This window comes from Benincasa hispida, chromosome 4 (assembly GCF_009727055.1).
Source record: "Benincasa hispida cultivar B227 chromosome 4, ASM972705v1, whole genome shotgun sequence".
Lineage (NCBI taxonomy): Eukaryota > Viridiplantae > Streptophyta > Magnoliopsida > Cucurbitales > Cucurbitaceae > Benincasa > Benincasa hispida.
The window spans coordinates 1,643,764-1,666,245 of NC_052352.1; the positions used below are offsets into that span (position 1 = coordinate 1,643,764).

Here is a 22,482-nt window from a genome sequence, read left to right on the forward strand (position 1 = left end):
TATAACGTCATTTATAACAGAGATTTCACTTTACTAAGATGACCATAGGTATCATGACCTTAATCCTGGAAGGGGCGTCCTACACAAAGAAGTTTGTATAAGATCAGACCACGAAGTGTTTAATCTCGTTATATAACGTCGTTCATGACAGAGACTTCACTTTACTAAGATGACCATAGGTAACATGACCTTAATGCTGAGTGAGTTGGGAACTCCTGCCTTTGAGGGCGGTTCCTTGATTTGCATGGGTGCGAATGGCCAGATCGCCGACTCAAAACCTACCATTTTGGGGATTCGTCTGATTGGGGAGCTGGGAACTCAGCTACACAACATGGAATTTACTTCTTCCCCGAAGTAGGGGTAAGTAGATAGATTTCTCCCTTAAGGGCTGATTACGGGGCTTGAATGATGTGGCGCCACAAATCTTCTCATGGCCCGAGAGGTGTCCACTCATAGTAGGACTATGAGATATTATTCATTAGAGGGATCGGTGGTACTTAAGGAGTTAGATGTAACTATAGGGGCAAAATGGTAAATTGGCCCAATTGTACTTATGAGCATATGTGAAGGGTTATTGTACTGTTGACTGGTTATATTCGATGTACACAAAAATATATCTGTGGTGAGAAGAGTGCAGCTGTCGGTCTTTAGTGGAGTGCTCGTCAGTTAACGGATAGTGGAACTCATGGCTAAAGATTTTAGTCAGCTATTTACGTACCGTTGGAGCTTCAAGCTACAGGTTCATAAGGTTCCCTTGGTAGCTCAATGGATTCAAGTTGAGAATAAGTTTTTGGGTCAGTTTGAAGTATTCAAATTGACGAGAGGGAGTTTAATTATATATGATATGATTAAACTGGTTCAATTATACATGATATAGTTGACATGATGTATGAGATATATTAATTGGAGGAAATGGATGTAAATATGATTTATATCAAGTAAAGGAGAAAAGAACTATAGTTTAAATGTTGCATATGATGTGATATTAAAACTATAGGTTATAAATATAATATGATAAGTTAGTTATTATATTTATTTATAATTAAAACAATTATGAGATAATTGTTGGTGGTTTCTCCATAACCGTGCGTGAAAGTGGGAGGTTGTATTTAGTTTTAATAACTGAAAAGATAAAATGAAAAATGTTTTCATTTCGGAAAAGAATCATTGTATCGCTTCATTGGTTGTACACTGCCTATCCTTTAGCTCACGAGAGCCTATACGACAGCTTCAAGTGTTGACTAAACGATCGTGTACACGCGCATTTGTCTAAATGATTGTATAACTTTTACTAAGCGATCACGCACCTGAGCGAGATTCACTAAATGATTGTGTAAATGATCGAGTCAGTTTTCCTAAACGATCGTGCATCTTTTCTAAACAATCAAGCACAAATCTATACGATAGACATAAACCTCTCCCACTTGCTTAGTTGTTGAATACGATCGTTGTTTCCTCCTTCCCTCTACCAAATCTAATAAAGCCCACACCTCCTGGATTCTCACTCCGAGAATACCATGGTCTCTGAGTGGTGATGTCCGAGAGGCTGCTTGTTCATGGAGAAGATTGTTTTGTGTTGAGTGACAGCAAGAGACTTGAGTAGACGATTGGCTTGGCATTGCAGCGACAACGAGAGGTGCTAATCCAAGCGAGAGCGAAAGATAAACAGAAGAAAATTTCTTCAAATGTGAGTCTCTTATTCCTTTGTTTTTAGTTTATGAAAGCATGCCCCAATTTTTTTTGAAATGCATAACTTCTGTGTATGTTTGTGAATACTTGTAATTCTATCACAATGAATTTGGAACGATCTTGCTTCTGCTCATAGGTTCTCTTTGAAACGAGTTCTTTCAATTGGTATCAGAGCCAGGTTCTGATATTCCAAATCTATTGATGTATAGAATAACATTTACATTCTTGGTAGGTAAAACATATCTGCATTCTGTTTAAGTGTTAAATAGTTTTATGGATTTGGATTAGTGGAGTTTCTAGGATGGTTTCCTTTGGTTATTTAATTCTTTTACATTCAAAGTTAATTGTAAGGGCCCCTGTGTTGTTGGGCGTATTAACTTGCTATCGAGTCTGTAATTCAAAGTGTTTGAGTTAGTGTGAGTCGCTCATGATGAAGCTTTAAGGCAAGGAGTTACAATATACTTCGAGGAAGAAGTAGACCAAGCATTGGTCAGGTCGTGTAAACGATGGGGTAAGCAATCATTGAGTATGGGATACTTGGCAGCAAGGTGAACGTGCGTGCACTAAATGATCATGTAGCTCAGCAAGCTTCATCGCTTAGTCACTGACTACACGATCGTGTTGTAAGAGTTAATTAAATGCTTGCTCTATGATCGTGCTTCACAATAATGTAGTCGTCTAAACGATCGTTTACACTTGCGCGTTTAATGTTAGTGTGGTAAACAATTGAGTACCTCATGCTTCTACGCGTTGTAAATGGTACTCAGTCGTAGCTAAACGATCGTGGATACTCGACCAGTTTACTAAAAGATCAGGGAGGCTTTGTCTGAGCGGTTCAAGACCCTGTTCGCTTGTGAACTGGTATGCTTGATGGATTTATGTAATAGATATAATTTTAATTTTCGATTTTTTAGGCTAATCATCCTGGTCCATTAGTCTTTGGTGAATGTACATAAGATGTATATTTTATTATATGTCATATGGTATGCCATATAGTTGAAATCACACCTTAGGTTATGCATTGGTATGCATCATATCTATATTGTAAGTGTTATGATATAGTAGTTTGTATGACTTAAATTACATAAAAGTATGCTCATGCATCATATAATATAAGAGTTATATTTATGCATGCTTTAGGCATATACATGCATCGTCTTTATATTATAAGTGTTATAGTATAAGGGTGTATAGAAGTATGTTTGCTTAGTTCATTACCAAGTATATAAAAATTATATATAGTAATGAAAGGACATTGCATGAAGCATGACACATAGGTTAAATTTATAAGAGTTATAAATACCTAGTTGTGCATGGCAATGTGAATGGGTTTTAGTTGTTTCTTTTATAAGAGTTATAAGGGAAATTAGAATTAAAATTAATAAGAAAGACATGCATGTGAACTTAGGTTTGAATCATGGTTTTAGAAGAGTTTTAAACTTAGTGGAGATAGACCTAAGATCACGGTTTTAATGGGATTAGTAACCTAAGGTTAAATTTCTTAAGCAATTTAATAGGATTAAATTAACTAATAAAAGATTAAATATAAGCAAATCTATCTATAAGGGACCTTTTGTCTAAGGCGGGTTCTGTCTAGGCTGGGGTACCTAGGCTGACGGAAACGGAACACCCCTACTTGAGAACCTACCTGGAAAGGTGAATTAGATAGATTTGATGCATGCATGCAAATTTGAGAACAGACCGTTAAAGAGTTTAATGGGACTACTTGAACTTGTTTAATTTCAAAGACAATAGTTGTTTTTTAGCAAATTAAACCGACTTAGATAAAATTAGTAGCTGAATGGTCTAAGTTAATGAACCCCTATGTAGAAAATTCAGTGGGAGGTACATGGGGTATATGATACTTCATTTCAACCTCTTCATTTTCTCCCTTTATGTTCACACCGTGAGATCTATCCTCGACCTCGTGGCACCCTAGAAGTGTCCCTCTAAAGAATGGTGTTTGGGTAGGTCAATACCAAGTTGAATGGAGAGAATGTTCATAAGTAGGAGCGGGACGTGTGACAACATATCCCACAGTCTCTCTCGTTAGGTTGGATAACGTTTCTGTGCATCGCCTCGAGGCACCCTGTTAGAGTCAGTTACAAGAGTTGTTTCTGCCTGATGGTTGAGCGTGTCTCCTCCCAGTGAAAGGGCATCTGATTACCCCACCAGTGACGTTTTTCCTGCCTCGCTGAGGATATTATTGCGAAATAGATGTCTTTTCAATTAGGGTACATGGAAACTATTTTGCTAAAACTAAAATTGGTGTTAAAATGTGGTATTGCATTGGACTATAAGTTTGTTCATTTTTCAACAACGTTAGAATGAAAATAGCCACATTAGCTCTTTTAAGTATCCGATAATTGACTAGCATGAACTATGCTAGTTGGAAACACACGATCACAACAATTTTAATCGTTGATGACCTGAGGCTCGTCCTTACGAGGAGTGTCCTCATATTCCACCTCAGAACACCACTCGAAATGTTTAGGAGGCCTATTAACGTTGGACACAAGCGAATGAGAAGGCCCGAGCTTACATCTTGGCCAGTCTAAATGACGTTTTGGCCAAGAATCATGAGTCTATGCCTCTCAGCGCATGAGATCATGGAGTCCTTGTAGGGAATGTTCAAACAACCGTATGGATAGCTCAAGCAAAAAGCTCTCGAATGTATCTTCAACTCAAAATGGAGGAAGGCACCTCTATTCGTGAACATGTGTTGAACATGATGGTCCACTTTAATATGGTGGAGATGAATAGGTTACACATCGATGAGGACAACCAGGTTAGCATCATCCTGCACTCGTTGTCAGATAGCTTCATGCACTTTGTTAGTAACACTACACTGAACAAAGTGGATTATACCCTTACAACTCTCCTCAACGAGTTGCAGACATTCCAATCATTGCTGAAAAGTAAGGAGAAGAAGGTTGGTGAGGCAAATGTTGCCTCGTCATAAAAAAATTTCCATAAAGGTTCAACCTTAGGAACGAAGTATGGACCTTCTACTTCTAACACTCCAAGTGGAAGAAGAAGAAGGGTGGTAAGAAGAAGGGGAAGGCACCTGCTAACCCATAGCTTATCGCCCAGCGGGGAAGGTGACCAGTGCCCGTTGACAAAGCAAAATGTCTCCATTACAACCAAGATGGACACTGGAAGCGGAACTGTCCTTGCTGGATCAAGGAGAAAAAGAAGGCTAAGGCCTAGGCAAAACAAGGTAAATATGATTTACTAGTTTTGGAAACCTGTCTAGTGGAGAATGATGATTCTAATTGGATTATTGACTCTGGGGCCACTAATCATGTTTGTAATTCTTTTCAAGAGATTAGATCCTGGCGGTAGCTTGAGGCTGGAGAGATGACGATGCGAGTAGGCATCGGGCATGTCGTCTCAGCTGTGGCAGTAAGAGGGCTCCAGTTGACTTTACAGAAGAAGTTTATCAGTTTGAATGATGTTTATGTAGTTCCTGAGTTAAAGTAGAACTTGATTTCTGTAAAGTGTCTGATTCAGTGTAAATATACTCTAAATTTTGATTTGAATAAAGTATTTATTCATAAAGATGGAGTTGAAATATGTTCAGCAAAATTGGAAAACAACCTGTATGTGTTAAGGCCATTAGCAATGAGTTCCCTCCATAACATAAAGATATTAAAAACTGTCCTAACTTAAAATAAACAACAAAAGGTTTCTCCTAAGGAACATGCCCAACTTTGGCACCTTCGATTAGTGCACATCAATCTCAATAGGATTGACAGGTTGGTGAAGAATGGACTTCTAAGTGAGTTAGAGGAAAATTCTTTACCGGTATGCGCATCTTGCCTTGAAGGTAAGATGAGTAAAATACTTTTTACTGGAAAAGGTTATCGAGCCAAAGAGCCTCTAGAGTTAGTGCATTCTGACCTTTGTGGTCCGATGAATGTGTGAGCCAAGGGAGGCTACGAGTATTTCATCACTTTTACTGATGATTACTCTCGGTATGCGTATGTTTATTTGATGCAACGGACGTCTGAATCCTTCGAAAAGTTCAGAGAATTCAAGGCTGAAGTTGAAAACACATTAGATAGACGGATTAAAACACTTCGATCGGATCGAGGTGGAGAATTTTTGGATTCTGGGTTCTAGAACTATTTAATAGAACATGGAATCGTTTCCCAACTCTCAGAGACGGGTACACCTTAGCAAAATGGTGTAGCGGAAAGGAGAAATAGAACCTTGTTGGACATGGTTTGATAGATGATGAGTTACGCTTCCTTACTAGATTCATTTTGGGGTTTTGCAGTGGAGATTACAGTGTATATCCTCAACTGTGTTCCTTCCAAGAGTATTGTGAGAACACCTTTGGAGTTGTGGAACGAGCATAAAACTAGTTTGCATCATTTCCGCATATAGGGTTGCCTAACACATGTGCTTGAGGCTAATCTAAAGAAATTAGAACCACGTTCGAGGTTGTACCTCTTTGTAGGCTACCCCAAAGGTACACGGGGGGGTTACTTTTATGATCCTATAGAAAACAGAGTGTTTGTTTCTACGAACGCTACCTTCATGGAGGAGGATCATATTAGGGAGCACAGTCTATATAGTAAGATCGTGTTGCATGAACTTTCCAACGAAACTACTAAAACATTAATAAGAGTTGTTGAAGGGCCTATTCCATCAGCAAGAGATGTTGATGGTAGTTCATTTGGTAGGTCAGTTCCACCTCCAGAGTTGAGGGAACCTCGACGTAGTGGGAAGGTTGCGAGTCCACCTGTTCGCTATATGAGTTTCACGAAAATCCCGACTATGGTAGCCGATGGCGAGGTTGAGGATCCGTTGTCTTATCAGAAGGCAATGGTGGATATTGACCGAAATGTATGGGTCAAAGCCATGGATCTCGAGATGGAGTTGATGTACTTCAACTCAGTATGGGATCTTGTAAATCAACCTGATAGAGTAAAACCTATAGTTTGCAAATGGATCTATAAGAGGAAACGGGGTACCGATGGGAAGGTGCAAACCTTCAAGGTTAAACTTGTGGCAAAAGGTTATACCTAGGTGGAGGGAGTCGACTATGAGAAGACTTTCTCTCCTGTTGCCATGTTGAAGTATATCTGCATCCTTCTGTCCATTGCCTCATATTATGACTATAAGATATGGCAAATGGACGTCTTTCTAAATGGTAATCTTGAGGAAGCCATTTATATGGTGCAACCCGAGGGATTCATAGCCCAAGATTAAGAGCAAGAAGTTTGCAAACTGAATTGGTCCATTTATAGGATGAAACAGGAATTTTGATCTTAGAACATTCGGTTTGATACTGCAAACAAATCGTACGGCTTTGACCAAAACATTGATGAGCCTTGTGTCTACAAGAAAATCATCAAGAGTTCAGTAGTTTTTCTAAGGTTGTATGTAGACGATATCCTACTCATTGGGAATGATGTAGGTCTACTGACATCAGTTAAGAATTGGCCAGCGACCCAATTCCAAATGAAAGATTTGGGAGAGGCTTAGTTTGTTCTTGGTATTCAGATCTTTTAGGATCAGAAGAACAAAGTGCTAGCATTGTCTCAAACATCGTACATTGACAAGATGTTACTCAAGTACTCGATGCAAAACTCCAAAAGAGGCATATTGCCTTTCAGGCATAGAATTACATTGTCTAGGGAAATGTGTCCTGTGACACCTCAGGAAGTTGAGGAGATGAGACGGGTCCACTATACATCTGCCATTGGTAGTTTGATGTATGTGATATTGTGTACTAGACTAGACATTTGATACGTTGTGGGGATTGTCAGTTGGTATCAGTCTAATCCAAGACAGAGTCACTGAACCGCAGTCAAGAACATCCTCGAGTATCTTTGAAGAACGAGGGACTACATGCTCGAGTATGGATATAAGGATTTGATCCTTACTGAATACAGGGACTCTGGCTTTCAGACTGATACGGATTCTCAGAAATCCACTTCAAGTTTAGTGTTCACTCTTAAAATATGAGCTATAATATGGCAAAGCACTAAGCAAGAGTGCATCACCGACTCCGCGATGGGGGCCAAGTATATAGCGGCTTGGGAAACTGCTAAGAAGGTCGTTTGGCTTAGAAAGTTCCTGACTAATCCGGAAGTTATTCCAGACATGTCTAAGCCCATCACTCTCTATTGTGATAATAGTGGTGTTGTGGTTAACTCTAGGGAGCCTAGGATTCATAAGCGCGACAAACATATAGAGTAGAAGTATCATCTCATCCGCGAGATAGTGCATCGAGGGGACGTGATAGTCGCAAAGATCGCTTCGAAGCACAACGTTGTTGAGCCTTTTACGAAGGTTCTCATGGTTACATTTTTTTAGGGTCACCTTCAGAGCATGGATCTATGAGACTGCCTGCTGCTGGACTAGGGCAAGTGGAAGATTTTGTATTAGGCCTTAGTATTGGGTTTTATGTCCTAAAATTCGTGGTATGTAAACAATGGAGCATATTCTAAAAATTCAATAAATGTGTTATTGAATAGATCTATTACTTAAATAGAAATCCAATAAACCTAAAAGTCCCTTGACTATTGGATGAGTACTTTACTTTATGTAGAGACATAAAGGTGGATTATGTTCGAGTAAATAGTCAAAATGATCTATAGTACATGGATAAGGTTGGGTACCTTATTCTGGTAACACTATTGGATACGACCTGCTCTGTAGTTGTTACAAGGAGTTGTAAAATGTTACAAACGAAGTGTCCTTGTGCAAAAGAGTTTGTACAAGATTGGACCACGAAATGAGTCACTCTTACTTTATATCACTGTTTACTATTTAAGACTGACTATTTCAAAGCGATGACCTAGGTAACTTGACCTTAATCCTGAGCTAACTATAAACTCCTGTTTATCTGAGATTGCCTTTAGATTTGCATAGGTGAGGGTTGACTCAATAGCGCCGGCCCAATATGACTGCCATTTCAGGGGTAAAACTAGATAGATAGCTGGGGACATAAGGTGCAAGAGAGAATTCACTCCTACCCGCTTTAGAGATAGTAGAGAGGTTGTTCCCTTAAGTGCTAATTCTGAGGCTTGAACAAGGGATCCCGCCCTCTCATTTAGAATGAGAGGGACTCGGTTTTGTGATTGGATCACAAAACAATTGTTCATCAGGGGATCAGTGGAGGCTTAAGGAATAAGAGGTAATTTCGGGGGTAAAAGAGAGATTTGACCCAGCCGTTAACGAACAACCTATGAAGGGTTAACTTACTAATCATGGTTATATCGAGTGGACATAATATATCTACGGTGAGGGGAGTTCAACTATGGGATTTAATGGAGTGATCCATTAGTTAACGAATGGGGGCTAGATCGGTCTAATGAGTTTAGCCGATTAATCTCGGATCGTTAGAGCCCATGATCTGTAGGTCCATGAGGTCTCCTACTAGCTCAGAAATGGATTAGCTCTAGAGTAATGTGATAAGTTAATTTGAAATGTTCAAATTAGAATCAAACAAAATTAGAGAAATTATTTTAAATATGATTTAAATATATGAAGATGAATTTGTGTAAAAATTAATTTAATATTGGATATTAAATTAATTAGAATTATTTAAATTGTTTAAATAATTATTTATTAATTTTATTAGAAAATTAATTTTTGAAATTAATAAATTTTAATTTTAGAAATGAAATATTATTTTAAAATCAATTTTGGATTTTTGGAAAATGAAAAAATCACACAAAACTTGAAAATGAGTTTTCAAGTTCATCTTCAAAGTAGCTTACTTGAAACCTACCTTTTCCTTTGCTTTACTCCAAGCATGAGCTGCATTCCATGCAGCAAATCTCTTTGCATGATAGTCTGCAATATATTGAAGAGATTGGAGTGAAGAAAGACATAAGAACCGATTGAATTTTTGCTGGAAAATTCGGATGAAGAAGGTGTTCTTCAATGGGTTCTGTTCAGTGAGTTTTCTCCATATTCCCTTTGATTCCAACTTGTTTTGAGTCCCACAACTCAATCTAGAGCACCAAAAGGATAGTAGCGAAGATCTTGTGATGGTCTACACAAGGATTCGGAGGATTTTGCAGGTGGAAATGGAGATTTCGTTGGTTCGGCCAAGGTATGTTCATGAAACCCATTAAACTCTGTTTTTAGCACGTTTCTCTTCAACCAAAATTAATGTACTAGAGTGTTTATGGATCATGATTTCTTCCGTTGCGTGATGGTGTCCATCCAACAATTGGTATCAGAGCATCTTATGAGCATTCAGTTCAAATTAATTATAGTTTGGTGGGTGTTTTGTATGAAGATATGAAACTACTGTAACGATATGGTTTTCTTAGTTTTGGCCTTTAATTTCTCTTTGATTTCCCGTTTAAATTTGTAATTGACTCTTGTTTGATGAGCATTAATATCTTCCCAAGAGTCTATAATTTATTTGGAGTCATTAGAGTTGAAATTAAACTGTAATTCGAAGAAACAAGCGAATGGGCCGAGTTACAAATTCCACACGATCAGCCTCTGTTCATATCTTCGTTAAGATTTAGTAGCTAAACAATCGTTTAGCTTCATACGTTAGACGATATGAAGGAAAAGTTAAACGATCGTATAGTTACGAGCGTTAATCGTTTAGGTATTGTGCGCTAGATGATCGTCTACCTCTGGAGCTAACCGATGCTTTGTTTTTCTATGCGATGACACTACACGATCGTGTAGCTTCAGGTGAGAGCTAAGCGATGAGGCGAAGAGCTATGCGATGGCGCTGAGCGATCGCTTAGACGATCATTTACCTTTGATCCGGAGCTAAGCGATGCGGTGAAGAGCTATTCGATGGTGTTGAGCGATCACTTACACGATCGTTTACCAATGAGCGGCAGCTGAGCGATGCGTCGATTGCTATGCGATAGCACTAGGCGATTACTTACCTCGGGCGCGCGCTAAAGGATCAAGACGCGGTGCTAAACGATGGAGCTATGCGATAGTGTTTGACACTAAGCGATCGTGTAGCTTCCTTCTACGCTAGACGATGACACTATACGATAGAAGGCGAACACTATATGATCATGTAGCTTTGTTAAACGATAGGCGTTGGTTGCTTAACGATCAAGCAAACACTAAACGATCAAGCCAAATGCATGACGATGGCTGTCATTGCTAAAAGATCTGACTTAGCGAGATTTTGAACGAGAGCAAAAGAAGCCGGTTCGACCGGTTCTCTTGAGGTTTGGTCCGGTTCAGCTTCAAATGGTTTGTGGTTGGTTTGGTTTAGTCTCTGTCGGTCCGGTTCAGACAGTTTGGGTCCGGTTCAAGCGGTTTTGGAGCTGTTCGAGCAGTGTTAAAGTTGTTTTTGTAATAGTTAGGGCTTGTTTTTGCCAAAACTAAAACCATATCATTACGTGTTTAATTATTTATGCATTGGATGTATGTTATAATTAAATAAATCTTGTATGTGCATATAGTATGCCATTTAGATTTAAAATCCCACCATAGGAAGCATGCAACATGCATTGAATGTATGTTATAATTCATTATAATATATAGTATGCATGCTAAGGTTTCTTGTATTTAATATAAGTGTTATATTAGATATTGAATATCTGTATATTGTGGATGTTTAGCATGTCTAAAGTTTTATAAGCTGTTATAAAATTGGGTTAGATATTTAAAATCCATAACAAAGAACAGCTGCATGCTCATGTAGGTTAACCATTTGTTTTAATTAGTTAAAATAGGTCGTTAAACTTGTAAAACTAGTGTGATAAGTTAATTTGAAATGTTTAAATTAGAATCAAATGGAATTGGAGAAATATATATTTAAATATGATTTAAATATATGAAGATGAATTTGTGTAAAAATTAATTTAATATTGGATATTAAATTAATTAGAATTATTTAAATTGTTTAAATAATTATTTATTAATTTTATTAGAAAATTAATTTTTAAAATTAATAAATTTTGATTTTAGAAATAAAATATTATTTTTAAATCAATTTTGGATTTTTGGAAAATGAAAAAATCACACAAAACTTGAACATGGGTTTTCAAGTTCATCTTCAAAGTAACTTACTTGGAACCCACATTTTCCTTTGCTTTACTCCAAGCATGAGCTGCATTCCATGCAGTACATCTTTGCATGATAGTCTGCAATATATTGAAGAGATTAGAGTGAAGAAAGGCATGAGAACCGACTGAATTTTTGCTGGAAAATTCGGATGAAGAAGGTGTTCTTCAATGGGTTCTGTTCAGTGAGTTTTCTCCATATTCTCTTTGATTTCAGCTTATTTTGAGTCCCACAACTCAATCTAGAGCACCAATAAGATAGTAGGGAAGATCTTGTGGTGGTCTACACAAGGATTCGGAGGATTTTGCAGCTAAAAATGGAGTTTTCGTTGGTTCGGCCAAGGTATGTTCATGAAATCCATTAAACTCTGTTCTTAGCATGTTTCTTTTCAACCAAAATTAATGAACTAGAGTGCTTATGGATCTTGATTTCTTCCATTGTGTGATGGTGTCCATCCAACACTTAGTGCCCTAGTTTATTGTTTTGTACTTGTTATAATGTACACCACACTCACTTTAGGACAAGTGGAAGATTGTTGGGGATGATGCCCTAAACTCTTGTTGGGTTTTGTAGTTTGTAAACACCTGTATTGAACAGACGCTTGTGATGTAATAATATGTGATATTTTCTTCACTGTTGTCTATGAAACATGAGATGTTTTATTTGCTTTACCACAAACCAATAATCTAAGATCCCTGGTTGTCGTTGTAACTTAAGCATGTATGTGGAGAGTTACAAGTGGATTATGCCTTAAGTGATAACCAAAATGGTCTATAGTATATGGATATAGGCGGGAAACTTTATCCTGGTAATACTACGGATGCGGCCCGCTTTGTAGATAGTAACAAATGTTGTGATGTGCTACAAATGGTCTGATCCTAATCATTCATGTGGAGACATACGAGCGGGGGCATCCTATACAAAGGAGTTTATAGAAAACCGGACCACGAAGTGTTTAGTCTCGTTATATAACACCATTCATGACAGAGACTTCACTTCACTAGGATGACTATAGGTAACATGACTTTAATCCTAAGTGAGTTGGGAACTTCTGTCTTTGAAGGCGGTTCTTTGATTTGCATGGGTGCGAGTGGCCAGATGGCTGACTCAAACCTACTACTTTGGGGATTCGTCTGATTGTGGAGCTGGGAACTCAGCTACACAACATGGAATTCACTCCTTCCCTGAAGCAGGGGTAAGTAGATAGATTGCTTCCTCAAGGGCTGATTTCGGGGCTTGAACGATGTGACGCCACACACCTTTTCATGGCCCAAGAGGTGTCCACTCTAGTAGGACTATGAAATATTGTTTATTAGAGGGATCAGTGCTACTTAAGGAATTAAATGTCACTATTGGGGCAAAACGATAAATTGGCCCAGCTGTACTTACTAGCATCTATGAAGGGTTATCATACTGATGACTGATTATATCCGATGGACACAAAAATATATCTTTGATGAGAAGAGTGTAGTTGTCGGTCTTTAATGGAGTGCCTGACAGTTAATAGATGGTAGATTTCATAGCTAAAGAGTTTAGTCAGCTATTCACTTACCGTTGGAGCTTCAAGCTACAGGTTCATAAGGTCCCCTTGGGTAGCTCAATGGATGCAAGTTGAGAATCAATTTTTGGGTCAGTGTGAAGTGTTTAAATTGACGAGAGGGAGTTTGTTATATATAATATGATTAAATTGGTTCAATTATATATGATATAGTTGACATGGTGTATGAGATACATTAATTGGAGGAAATGGATGTAAATATGTATATCAAGTAAAGGAGAAAAAAGACTATGGTTTAAATGTTGCATATGATGTGATATAAAAACTATAGGTTATAAATATAATATGATAAGTTAGTTATTATATTTCTTTATAATTAAAACACTCATGAGATAATTGTTGGTGGTTTCTCCATAACCGTGCGTGAAAGTGGGAGGTTGTATTCAGTTTTCATAACTGAGAGGATAAAATGAAAAATGTTTTCATTTTGGAAAAGAATCGTAGTATCACTTCATTGGTTGTACACTATCTATCGTTTAGCTCACGAGAGCCTACACGATAGCTTCAAGTGTTGACTAAATGATTGTGTACACGCGCATTTGTCTAAACGATCGTATAACTTTTACTAAGCAATCGTGCGCCTGAGCGAGATTCACTAAACGATCGTGTAAATGATCAAGTCAGTTTTCCTAAACGATCGTGCACCTTTTCTAAACGACTAAGCACAAGTCTATACGATAGACACAAACCTCTCCCACTTGCTTGGTCGTTGAATACGATCATTGTTTCCTCCTTCCCTCTACCAAATTTAACAGAGCTCACACCTCCTGGATTCTCACTCCGAGAATACCAAGGTCACTAAGTGGTGGTGTCCGAGAGGCTGCTTGTTCGTGGAGAAGACTGTTCGGTGTTGAGCGACTGTGAGAGATTTGAGTAAACGATTGGCCTGGCGTTGCAGCGACAACAAGAGGTGTTGATCCAAGCGAGAGCGAGAGATAAACAGAAGAAAAGTTCTTCAAAGGTGAGTCTCTTATTCCTTTGTTTTTAGTTTATGAAAGCATGCCGTAATTTGTTCTGAAATACATAACTTCTATGTATGCTTGTGAATGCTTGTAATTCTGTCACAATGAATTTGGAACGATCTTGCTTCTGCTCATAGGTTCTCTTTGAAAAGAGTTCCTTCAGCAATGACCCTTCACAAATTGCTTGTAAGTAGAGTTTGGCCAAAAATACCGATTTTCCCCTATAGTTAGATCTAACTCCTTAAGTACCACTGATCCCTCTAATGAACAATAAGTCATAGTTTAACTATGGCCAAACCCCTCTCTAACCAAGAGAGGGTGTGGCACTACATTGTTTAAACCTCAGGATCAACCCTTAAGGGAGTAATTTATCCACCTGCCTCGACATTGGGGAATGAGTGAATTCCATCATGTGTAGTTGTGTTTCCAGCTCCCCAATCAGACGAGTCTCCAAAATGGTAGGTCTATTGAGTCGGCGATCTGGCCACTCTCACCTATACAGATCAAAGGACTACCTTCATGGCAGGAGTTCATAACTCACTCAAGATTCAGGTTATGTCATTTATAGTCATCCTAGTAAAATGTAAGTCTCTATTATGTACAACGTTATATAGTGAGACTAGCCATTTCGTGGTCTAGTCTTATACAAACTCCTTTGTATAAAATACCCCAGCTCACATGTCTCTACATGAATGATCAGGATCAGATTATTTGTAGCACTTTACAACAATTGTAATATCTATAAAGTGGGCCATATTAGTAGTGTCACCAAGATAGGTACCAAGCCTTATCCATCTACTATAGACCATTTGAGTTATCACTTTAACATGATCTACTTGTATGTCTCTGCATACATGTTTATGCTATATATGATAACCTTGGATGTTCGTTTATTAGTTTGTAGGTTTAATGTTACTAAATATCAAATAAAACATCTCATATTTTATTAAATAAATAAATTGTTTGTACAATCCAATTACAAACTACAAGATCTTACGAGATTTATGGCATCAACCCAATAATATTGTTATTACAGTGATGAAGTAACAAATGGAAAATGAAGTCTATGAAATAAGAGATTAGCTAAAACATGGTTTTGGGGTACTTCTATATACATTATCATCTATTACCCTAGATTTATGGTACTTTCAGCTTGTTATATTTTTGTTCTAGTGATGGAGTAACGAATGGAAAATGAATTTTAGGAAAATAATAAATAGGAGATTAGCATCAAACAAGGATGTATTGCAGATTCCACTATGGAAGCTGAGTATGTAGCTGCTTGGAAATTAGCAAAGGAAACAGTTTGACTAAGGAGGTTCTTAAGCGATTTGGAAATAGTTCCGAATATGGACTTGCTCGTCACCTTATACTGTGACAACAGTGGGGCAGTATCCATTGCTGATCTATTTACGAAGATTCTCTCTTGAATTTTGAAGCATCAATCTGTAGAGATCTCTACAAAATTACAAAAATAACAAGATAAGTTTTACTTTAATACTACATTTAAATTCAATAGTCAATTTGCACTAATCATGGATTATCGATTAATTGAATTACATAAATAATGCACAAAGGAATATGAGAAACGTGAATCAATGCAACTTCTTATATAGTAAAGTATTTAGATGTAGAAGATTATGAAATATTATACAATAACTAGGAACTAGAGATTTGATTATTCACTAAAGAGAAAATTGTCATGAGAAACCTAATTGGGACTCAAACAATTGTATGAGTAAAGATATTTGGTGAAAAACTGAGGGTTGGCTATCCCACAGTTAACTAATCAAAGTCAAAGTCCAAATTATGGAGACCACCTCAGGTCGTACTAAAGACATTTGTCGAAGCTCGTCGCAAAAGACAGGCAAGTTAACTTCGCTTAAATGCAGGAGGATGAAACCAAGGAATTTGTTAGATACAATGATGATCTAATCAACACTCTTGATTAGGCATGTCATAAGAGGAGGGGAATGATCCCTAATTGACAAAAATCCAAGTTTGTACACCTATGCTCATCGGAAAAAAGGGCAAGCACAATATGAATATGTCACTTAACGATACTTAATTGTGGTGGATGTGCGCCAGGAACTCAATTGTACTTTTTTGGGGAAAAAAGGTTTCAATTGGACACTCCGGGCAAGGCCAGAAAGTCCAAGTTAATCTTGGAAGGCCAAGTTCATTGTGACGAAATCAAGCTTGTTAAAGGAAGGTATGTCATAAAATTTAAAGCAGGGATCAAGTTAGAAAGTAACAAAAGGTGAAGGCAATACTCCTAAGATTATGTCAACGTACACGACTAACAAGTAGTTGGTCCTCAAAACCAAACTTAGTGGGGGCTAATGTTAAGGAGTGAAGTTTGGCTCAACGGAATAAAGCAAATAAATCAAAATAAGATGAGATAATATAAAAAAAATAAAAGATAATATGAAATTTGATCCTAGCTTGCTAAAAATTAGAAACTCATATCCTAACCTCAGTAGGATTAAGATAGAACCCTAGATCAAATCCCCTATAAATAGATCATCATGGTATGTAAGCTAAGTTGAACTTTTAACTTCTTCTATATTTTATAATTCTTTCGGTAACTTAGACATCAAGTTCTCACTTCTCCAAAATTATAAATTGGACCATCACATAGAGATTAGATGTATTCTCATTGGCCAAAATTTTACATCAACATTCCTAAAAGAAAATAAAATCTCTAGACTTTATTGACTCAATTATGAGAGGCAACCAAAATCGATTTCTATCCAATCCCAAATATTTTGTTGAACTAAAAAAAAGAAAAAGAAAGCCCTCGATTGACTTTGGTTCGATGGTCAATTCTACGCGCGATTCATTATCGGTCGTTATTGCCTGCGCTCGCTCGCTCGCTCGCTCTCACACACCGACCATCGTTTTGCTGCAACACACCCTGTGAGCTTGCTCTGAGCCGAGGTTCACTACCGTTTCTCCATGGTAATTTACAGCCTTTTCTCGACGTTTTTCATTCTTCTTTACTGTTTCTCTCAACTTCTTTCAATTGATTAAGCTTCAATTTCACGTCTCTAAGACGAATTTGCCGTCTCCACTAATTTGAATCTTGTTAGGGTTTCCTTACCGATCTGAAATGCGTCCCAATATATGCGATTTTAAAGTATTCATCATTTCACTATGTCTTATCTACTCAATGAACTTATCAAATAGTAATTGTAAGTCTTTATATGTCATTCCTCTGCCTCCGGGCTAAATTAGTTTGTTTGCTTCTTTTCCCCTATTTTCCTTCTACCCTCAGATTGAAGGGTTGGGGATTTTTCAAAAGTAATTTGCATATGTTGCACTGAAACCGATACATTTCGATCGGGAATAGTTTTGATAGTGCCGTGCAAACAAAGCTTGTAAATGTGCTTAATATCTTTGTAACAATGGTGCTTTACATGTGATTAATGTAAACGCTGTCACGTTGTGTTGTCAAGACGTAGACGATGATTGCACTGTTTGAGCTGTCTCTTTGATTAAACTTTTCCTTAGTTGCTAAGGATTACTCTCCATAGAGAGGATAGTTGTTAATTCCCTGATAATAAGATTTCATTCTTGCTTACGTTTCAAATTCAATATTATGGCTATTCTTATCTTATTTTGGATCTGTTCTCTGATTATCTTGACAACGAGGTATTTTCATTACATAATATGAACCTTAAGCTATGATTTTGTTAGTAAAGACAAGAGAACGTGAAACTAATGTTGGTCCTGGAAAACTTCTGCTGAAAGACCATATTCTTTAGTCTTAGACTCTTGGTTGTATTTTTGTTTGTTTGTTTCTTTTTTCCCTCTAAAATTTATAATTATTGTTTTTATGAGAAATAGTCAATCTAAATTTCATCAGTCGTATGAAATTACAAAAGGGTCGATGAGGTCGTATAGATTACGGAAAGGAATTTACACCAGGATAAAGAAGTATAAAATAGGTGTTAAAAAAAAGATCGGAAGTCTGTAGCTTTGTCCTTAAAAATGCGTTGACCGTGTTCAATCCAGATAAGCCAAAGGAAAGCTTTGACATTGAAAGTCTACAAAATCTCCTTCTCCTTTTTGAAATGGTGGCCAATGAGTAGCGTCTGAAGGAGGGTGTGTGGATTGTTTGGGAAACCATGGAGTAGTTAAAAACTGTCAAAATCCTAGACCAAAGGGACTGAGCAAATTCACAAGTCATCATAATGTCCATGAGAGTTTCAAAATGAATATAGATCAACTGCCAAAGTGTTTATATTATCAATCTCCAAGTCCGAGGTTCGATTCTTCCACCCCACATATTGTCCCCCCAAAAAAAGTGCACGAGTGTCTCACGATTCTTGTGACAAAGGATACACCGGCTAGTGGACAAAATAATCCATGGGGTTTTTTTCGGCTGTATTTATGCTGCCATGGCTGACTTCCATAGGTAGAATTTGATCTTTTTAGGAATGGGGCCCCTCCAAATGTTCCTGTATAAATCCACATTGTGTAAATTGCCTTTTGAGGTTAAATGCTGCGAGAGGGACTTAACTTTTCCTTTCTTAAGTTGTAGTTTAAGGTTTAATTTTCCCTTTTTTCCCTTTCCTTTTATGTTACAAAAGTTGATGTAGCCTAAATGCTAAACGGAGAGAAAACTCCAAGAATCAAATCAAAATCTTTATTATTAATCAAAAGTTGTCTAATACAAGAGGGGACTCTCTGTTTATAGAGAATTAGAAGAATCCTAAAAGGATAATTAAAAAGAAACTAAAAATTAATTAGGTAACTAAAATGTGATTTATCAAAGATTAATCAAGATTAATTAGAATTTATCAAATTATCCCAATCATATTACATCAAAAATAGGTGATTTTCTGGTGAGTTACACCCACATCTCGTTGTGCTTTTTAATCAATCATATTCTTTATCTCCGTCTCCTTCAGGCTTACAGGCACACCATCCTTCTTATGCAAACATCACACAACAGGGCAACTAGGACTTTCATGGATTATGATTCAATAAGTCAAGCTATGGATGGTATGATTTATCATTATATTAAAATTTATTCTTTCACCTACTTTTGTTGTGGCTAGCAAGTTTAATCACCTCTCGAACTTATATAAACATTTTATTTTTAATACCGTTAGGGTAAAGAAGATGCTGGGCGGGGGAATGATCAAGGGTTTTAGCTTCTCAAAAGCTTATGTAAAAGTAAAATTAAAATATCATCATCTAATTTTGAAGTTTTCGATACCTTTCGTTGAATGGTTGGTTAGTTTCACTAAAATGTTTATAATGTAAAAAACTTTGCTAGTCTATTCATTTAGGCTCCGTTTGGTAACCATTTGGTTTTTTGTTTTTATTTTTGAAAATGAAGCATATAGACATTACTTTCAACTCCAAGTTTCTTCCTTAGTTATCTACATTTTACCAATGGTTTGAAAAACCGAGCCAAAATTTGAAAACTAAAAAAATCAATTTTTAAAAACTTGTTTTTGTTTTTGGAATTTGGCTAAGAATTCAACTATTATAATTGATAAAGATGCAAATCATTGTAAGAAATGGGGAGAAAATAGACTTAATTTTCATAAACAAAAAACTAAATGGTTACTAAACGGGGCCTTAATAAGAGCCAATGTAGTTTTGTATGACAGCATCTGAAGGATAAGAACTTATTACATAAGAGGCCTTGGTCTTGTTTGCTTTGGTATCTTGTGATGGTTAGGACCTTTTCCTGCATGCTTAAATTATACACCATTCTAATCCATATTCACTTTATTTTTGGAGTTAGGAATTTTGACTTCAAAGGTAATATTAAATTCATACACATATCTCTACTGATGAGTTATGCAAAATAATATAGAAGTCAAAATTGTACCTTCAGAGCATCATCACAAGTCTGGGTGTGTCTTCTTCTTCTTCTTTTTTTTTTTTTTTTTTTTTTTTCCATTTATCGCTAATAACTCAAACTCATCATTTTCTTAATTGTTGGTATCATGGCTGCTATATTGTCTGCTCACAATCTAAGTGGTGTAACCTTCGTTTTTTCTTTCTAATGCATTATTATGTATATATTTCAATTTCTTCAATGATTATCAGTTAAACTTGGTATGCTTCTAATTGTCTCACAATTGACTCTCCATTTTGTGCAACTTATTTATCCAGACAAGTCGACTATTGATCATTAAAGGATTTAAAAATTAATCTTAATTTAGACCCCATCATTAAAAAGCAAACAGAAAGCAAAAAGTCAGAACAGAATCTAATATCTACTAGAGTAGACATGGGTGTCTTATTAAGAGTCCAGTCCACTATGGTAAACCTTCTAATGGTTGAGCAAGGAGCATGGAATTTATTGTAGAAAGTTGTTTAAAATTATTACTCAACAAAAATTCTAGCCGGTCAGCCCTTTAAAATAAGTTCACATTCTTAGCGATCGCACCACCGGAACCTTTGCACTGGGGATAGAGCATCTAATAGCTTTTGTTGTTGATTAGTTGCTCTTCTAAAAACACAGGGACGTGCAGATTAGGACCTTCCCTCCATGTTTATGCAAAATTCAACATCGTTTAGTTGGGGCTTGAATGGAATGCATTTTTATGACCATGGGGTGATCTAATGATCAAAGGGACAAGTTGTGAGTCCATAGTTTTGTGGACTTGGATTTAAAATTTTAATATTTCGCAATCCTTTAAATGCTATATAGGGTAAGATGATTCGTTATATAGTTGTTGGGTGATCTCAGTTGAGATGCAAAGTAAATAGGTCTGGACGCTTATGGATACCAAAAAACTAGAAAGATGGATGCTGGGAAAAGAGAGCAAATATTAGAAATAGAGACAAAAATGTATTTACTTCGAAATTTTAGCTTACTGAATTTTTTGTTTTACCTTTGAATTGCTGGTACAGGTATATGTGGGCTATATGAAAGGAAGCTTAAGGACTTAAATCCAGCCAACAGAAATATCACTTATGATATTGCAGATCTCTACAATTTCATTGATGGCCTCGCTGATATGAGTGCACTAGTGTATGCTGCCTTCTCTTGCTCACTTTTTTCCCTTTCACTCAACACGTATGAACTGTTAGAGTTGTTGGAATAGAACAAGTGTTTCCTTAGAATCTTCATTTTTTTTTTTTAATTTTAATTTCTTTATATGGGTTTTCAGGTGTTTAGGTTGACCAGAATCAGTTTTTTTTATTCTCTCTTTGATATTGGTGTCTTGCTTGTTCTTCATTCAACTTAATTAAACTGTAATTACAACATAATTAACTATCAGGAACAATCGATACTTGTCCATACTGATTTAATATGTTCATCACTTAGATTCACACTTATATTGCCATAGAAATAGCTTAAACAAGAATGCTGAAAGATATTTGGTAGAACAAAAGAACTTGTATTGCAAAGTTTTATGATTTTAGTCATTAGACTGATGTCAATCTTTTAGGAATTCTCTGACAATTACAACGTAAAAGGCAGTCGAATGGCCTTAAATAGGAGTCATGTTTTATTTAGATATGCATCGGTATGCGTTACAGATTTGTATAAGTTATGAATCAAATTTTTTAAAAGCATATCCATCCATCTATCTTGGTTTTGATGTTACAGTAAGTTATCTGATTTTCACCCCCCTTCACAGGTTCGAACATTCAATTCAGGCTTTTTTGCCTTATGATCGGCAGTGGATTAAACAAAGGATATTTCAACATCTGAAGAAACTGGCAAATTGAGACAATTATGAAGCGCTACATCTGTTGTCAGTAACATTCTAAACTTCTGCATCATACTATCAAGCTAAAAATGCTCTTGTATGAAGTGTAGAAATTTATCCAGTCTTATCTGCCCCACTTACGGTCCCGGGGTTTCTGTTATACATGAATCTGTACTTCCCATGTGTGCATCTGTGTCTAAAGAGTATTTGATTGTGTTTTTCCTATCTGTTACAGAAAGTATCTGTTATGATCTACAAGGTTATTGCCTGTTGGCTGTTGCAGATGGCAAGTTTTTTCCCCCCATCTTTGATGGGCTTGGGCTCCATTGTTTTGGCGTTATGTAGAATCTTGATCGATCCTCCTCGCAGTCTAGTTATTTCATGGGCATGCATGGCCTGAAGTTTAGGAAAGTCATACTTGAATGTTATACCCTTTTTTCCTTTTCAAAATTATTCTATACAAACACTAAATAGGAAAAAAAAAAAAATGACAAATTGAATTCTGTTGATTGCTATTACATATTTTCATCATACTTCAACTTAATCAACTAAATTTTAGAAGTGA

At 36.7% G+C, this 22,482-nt stretch overlaps 1 protein-coding gene across 1 annotated transcript; it reads left to right on the top strand.

Moving 5' to 3' along the window:
- The first annotated feature begins 17,009 nt into the window (after window positions 1-17,009).
- LOC120074963 (enhancer of rudimentary homolog) lies at window positions 17,010-22,243 on the top strand. Its single transcript, XM_039028075.1, has 4 exons — window positions 17,010-17,190; window positions 19,146-19,239; window positions 21,112-21,232; window positions 21,846-22,243. Exons 1-4 carry the CDS (start codon window positions 17,188-17,190, stop codon window positions 21,934-21,936), a joined length of 309 nt encoding a protein of 102 aa, XP_038884003.1. The 5' UTR covers window positions 17,010-17,187; the 3' UTR covers window positions 21,937-22,243.
- Window positions 22,244-22,482: the final 239 nt, after the last annotated feature.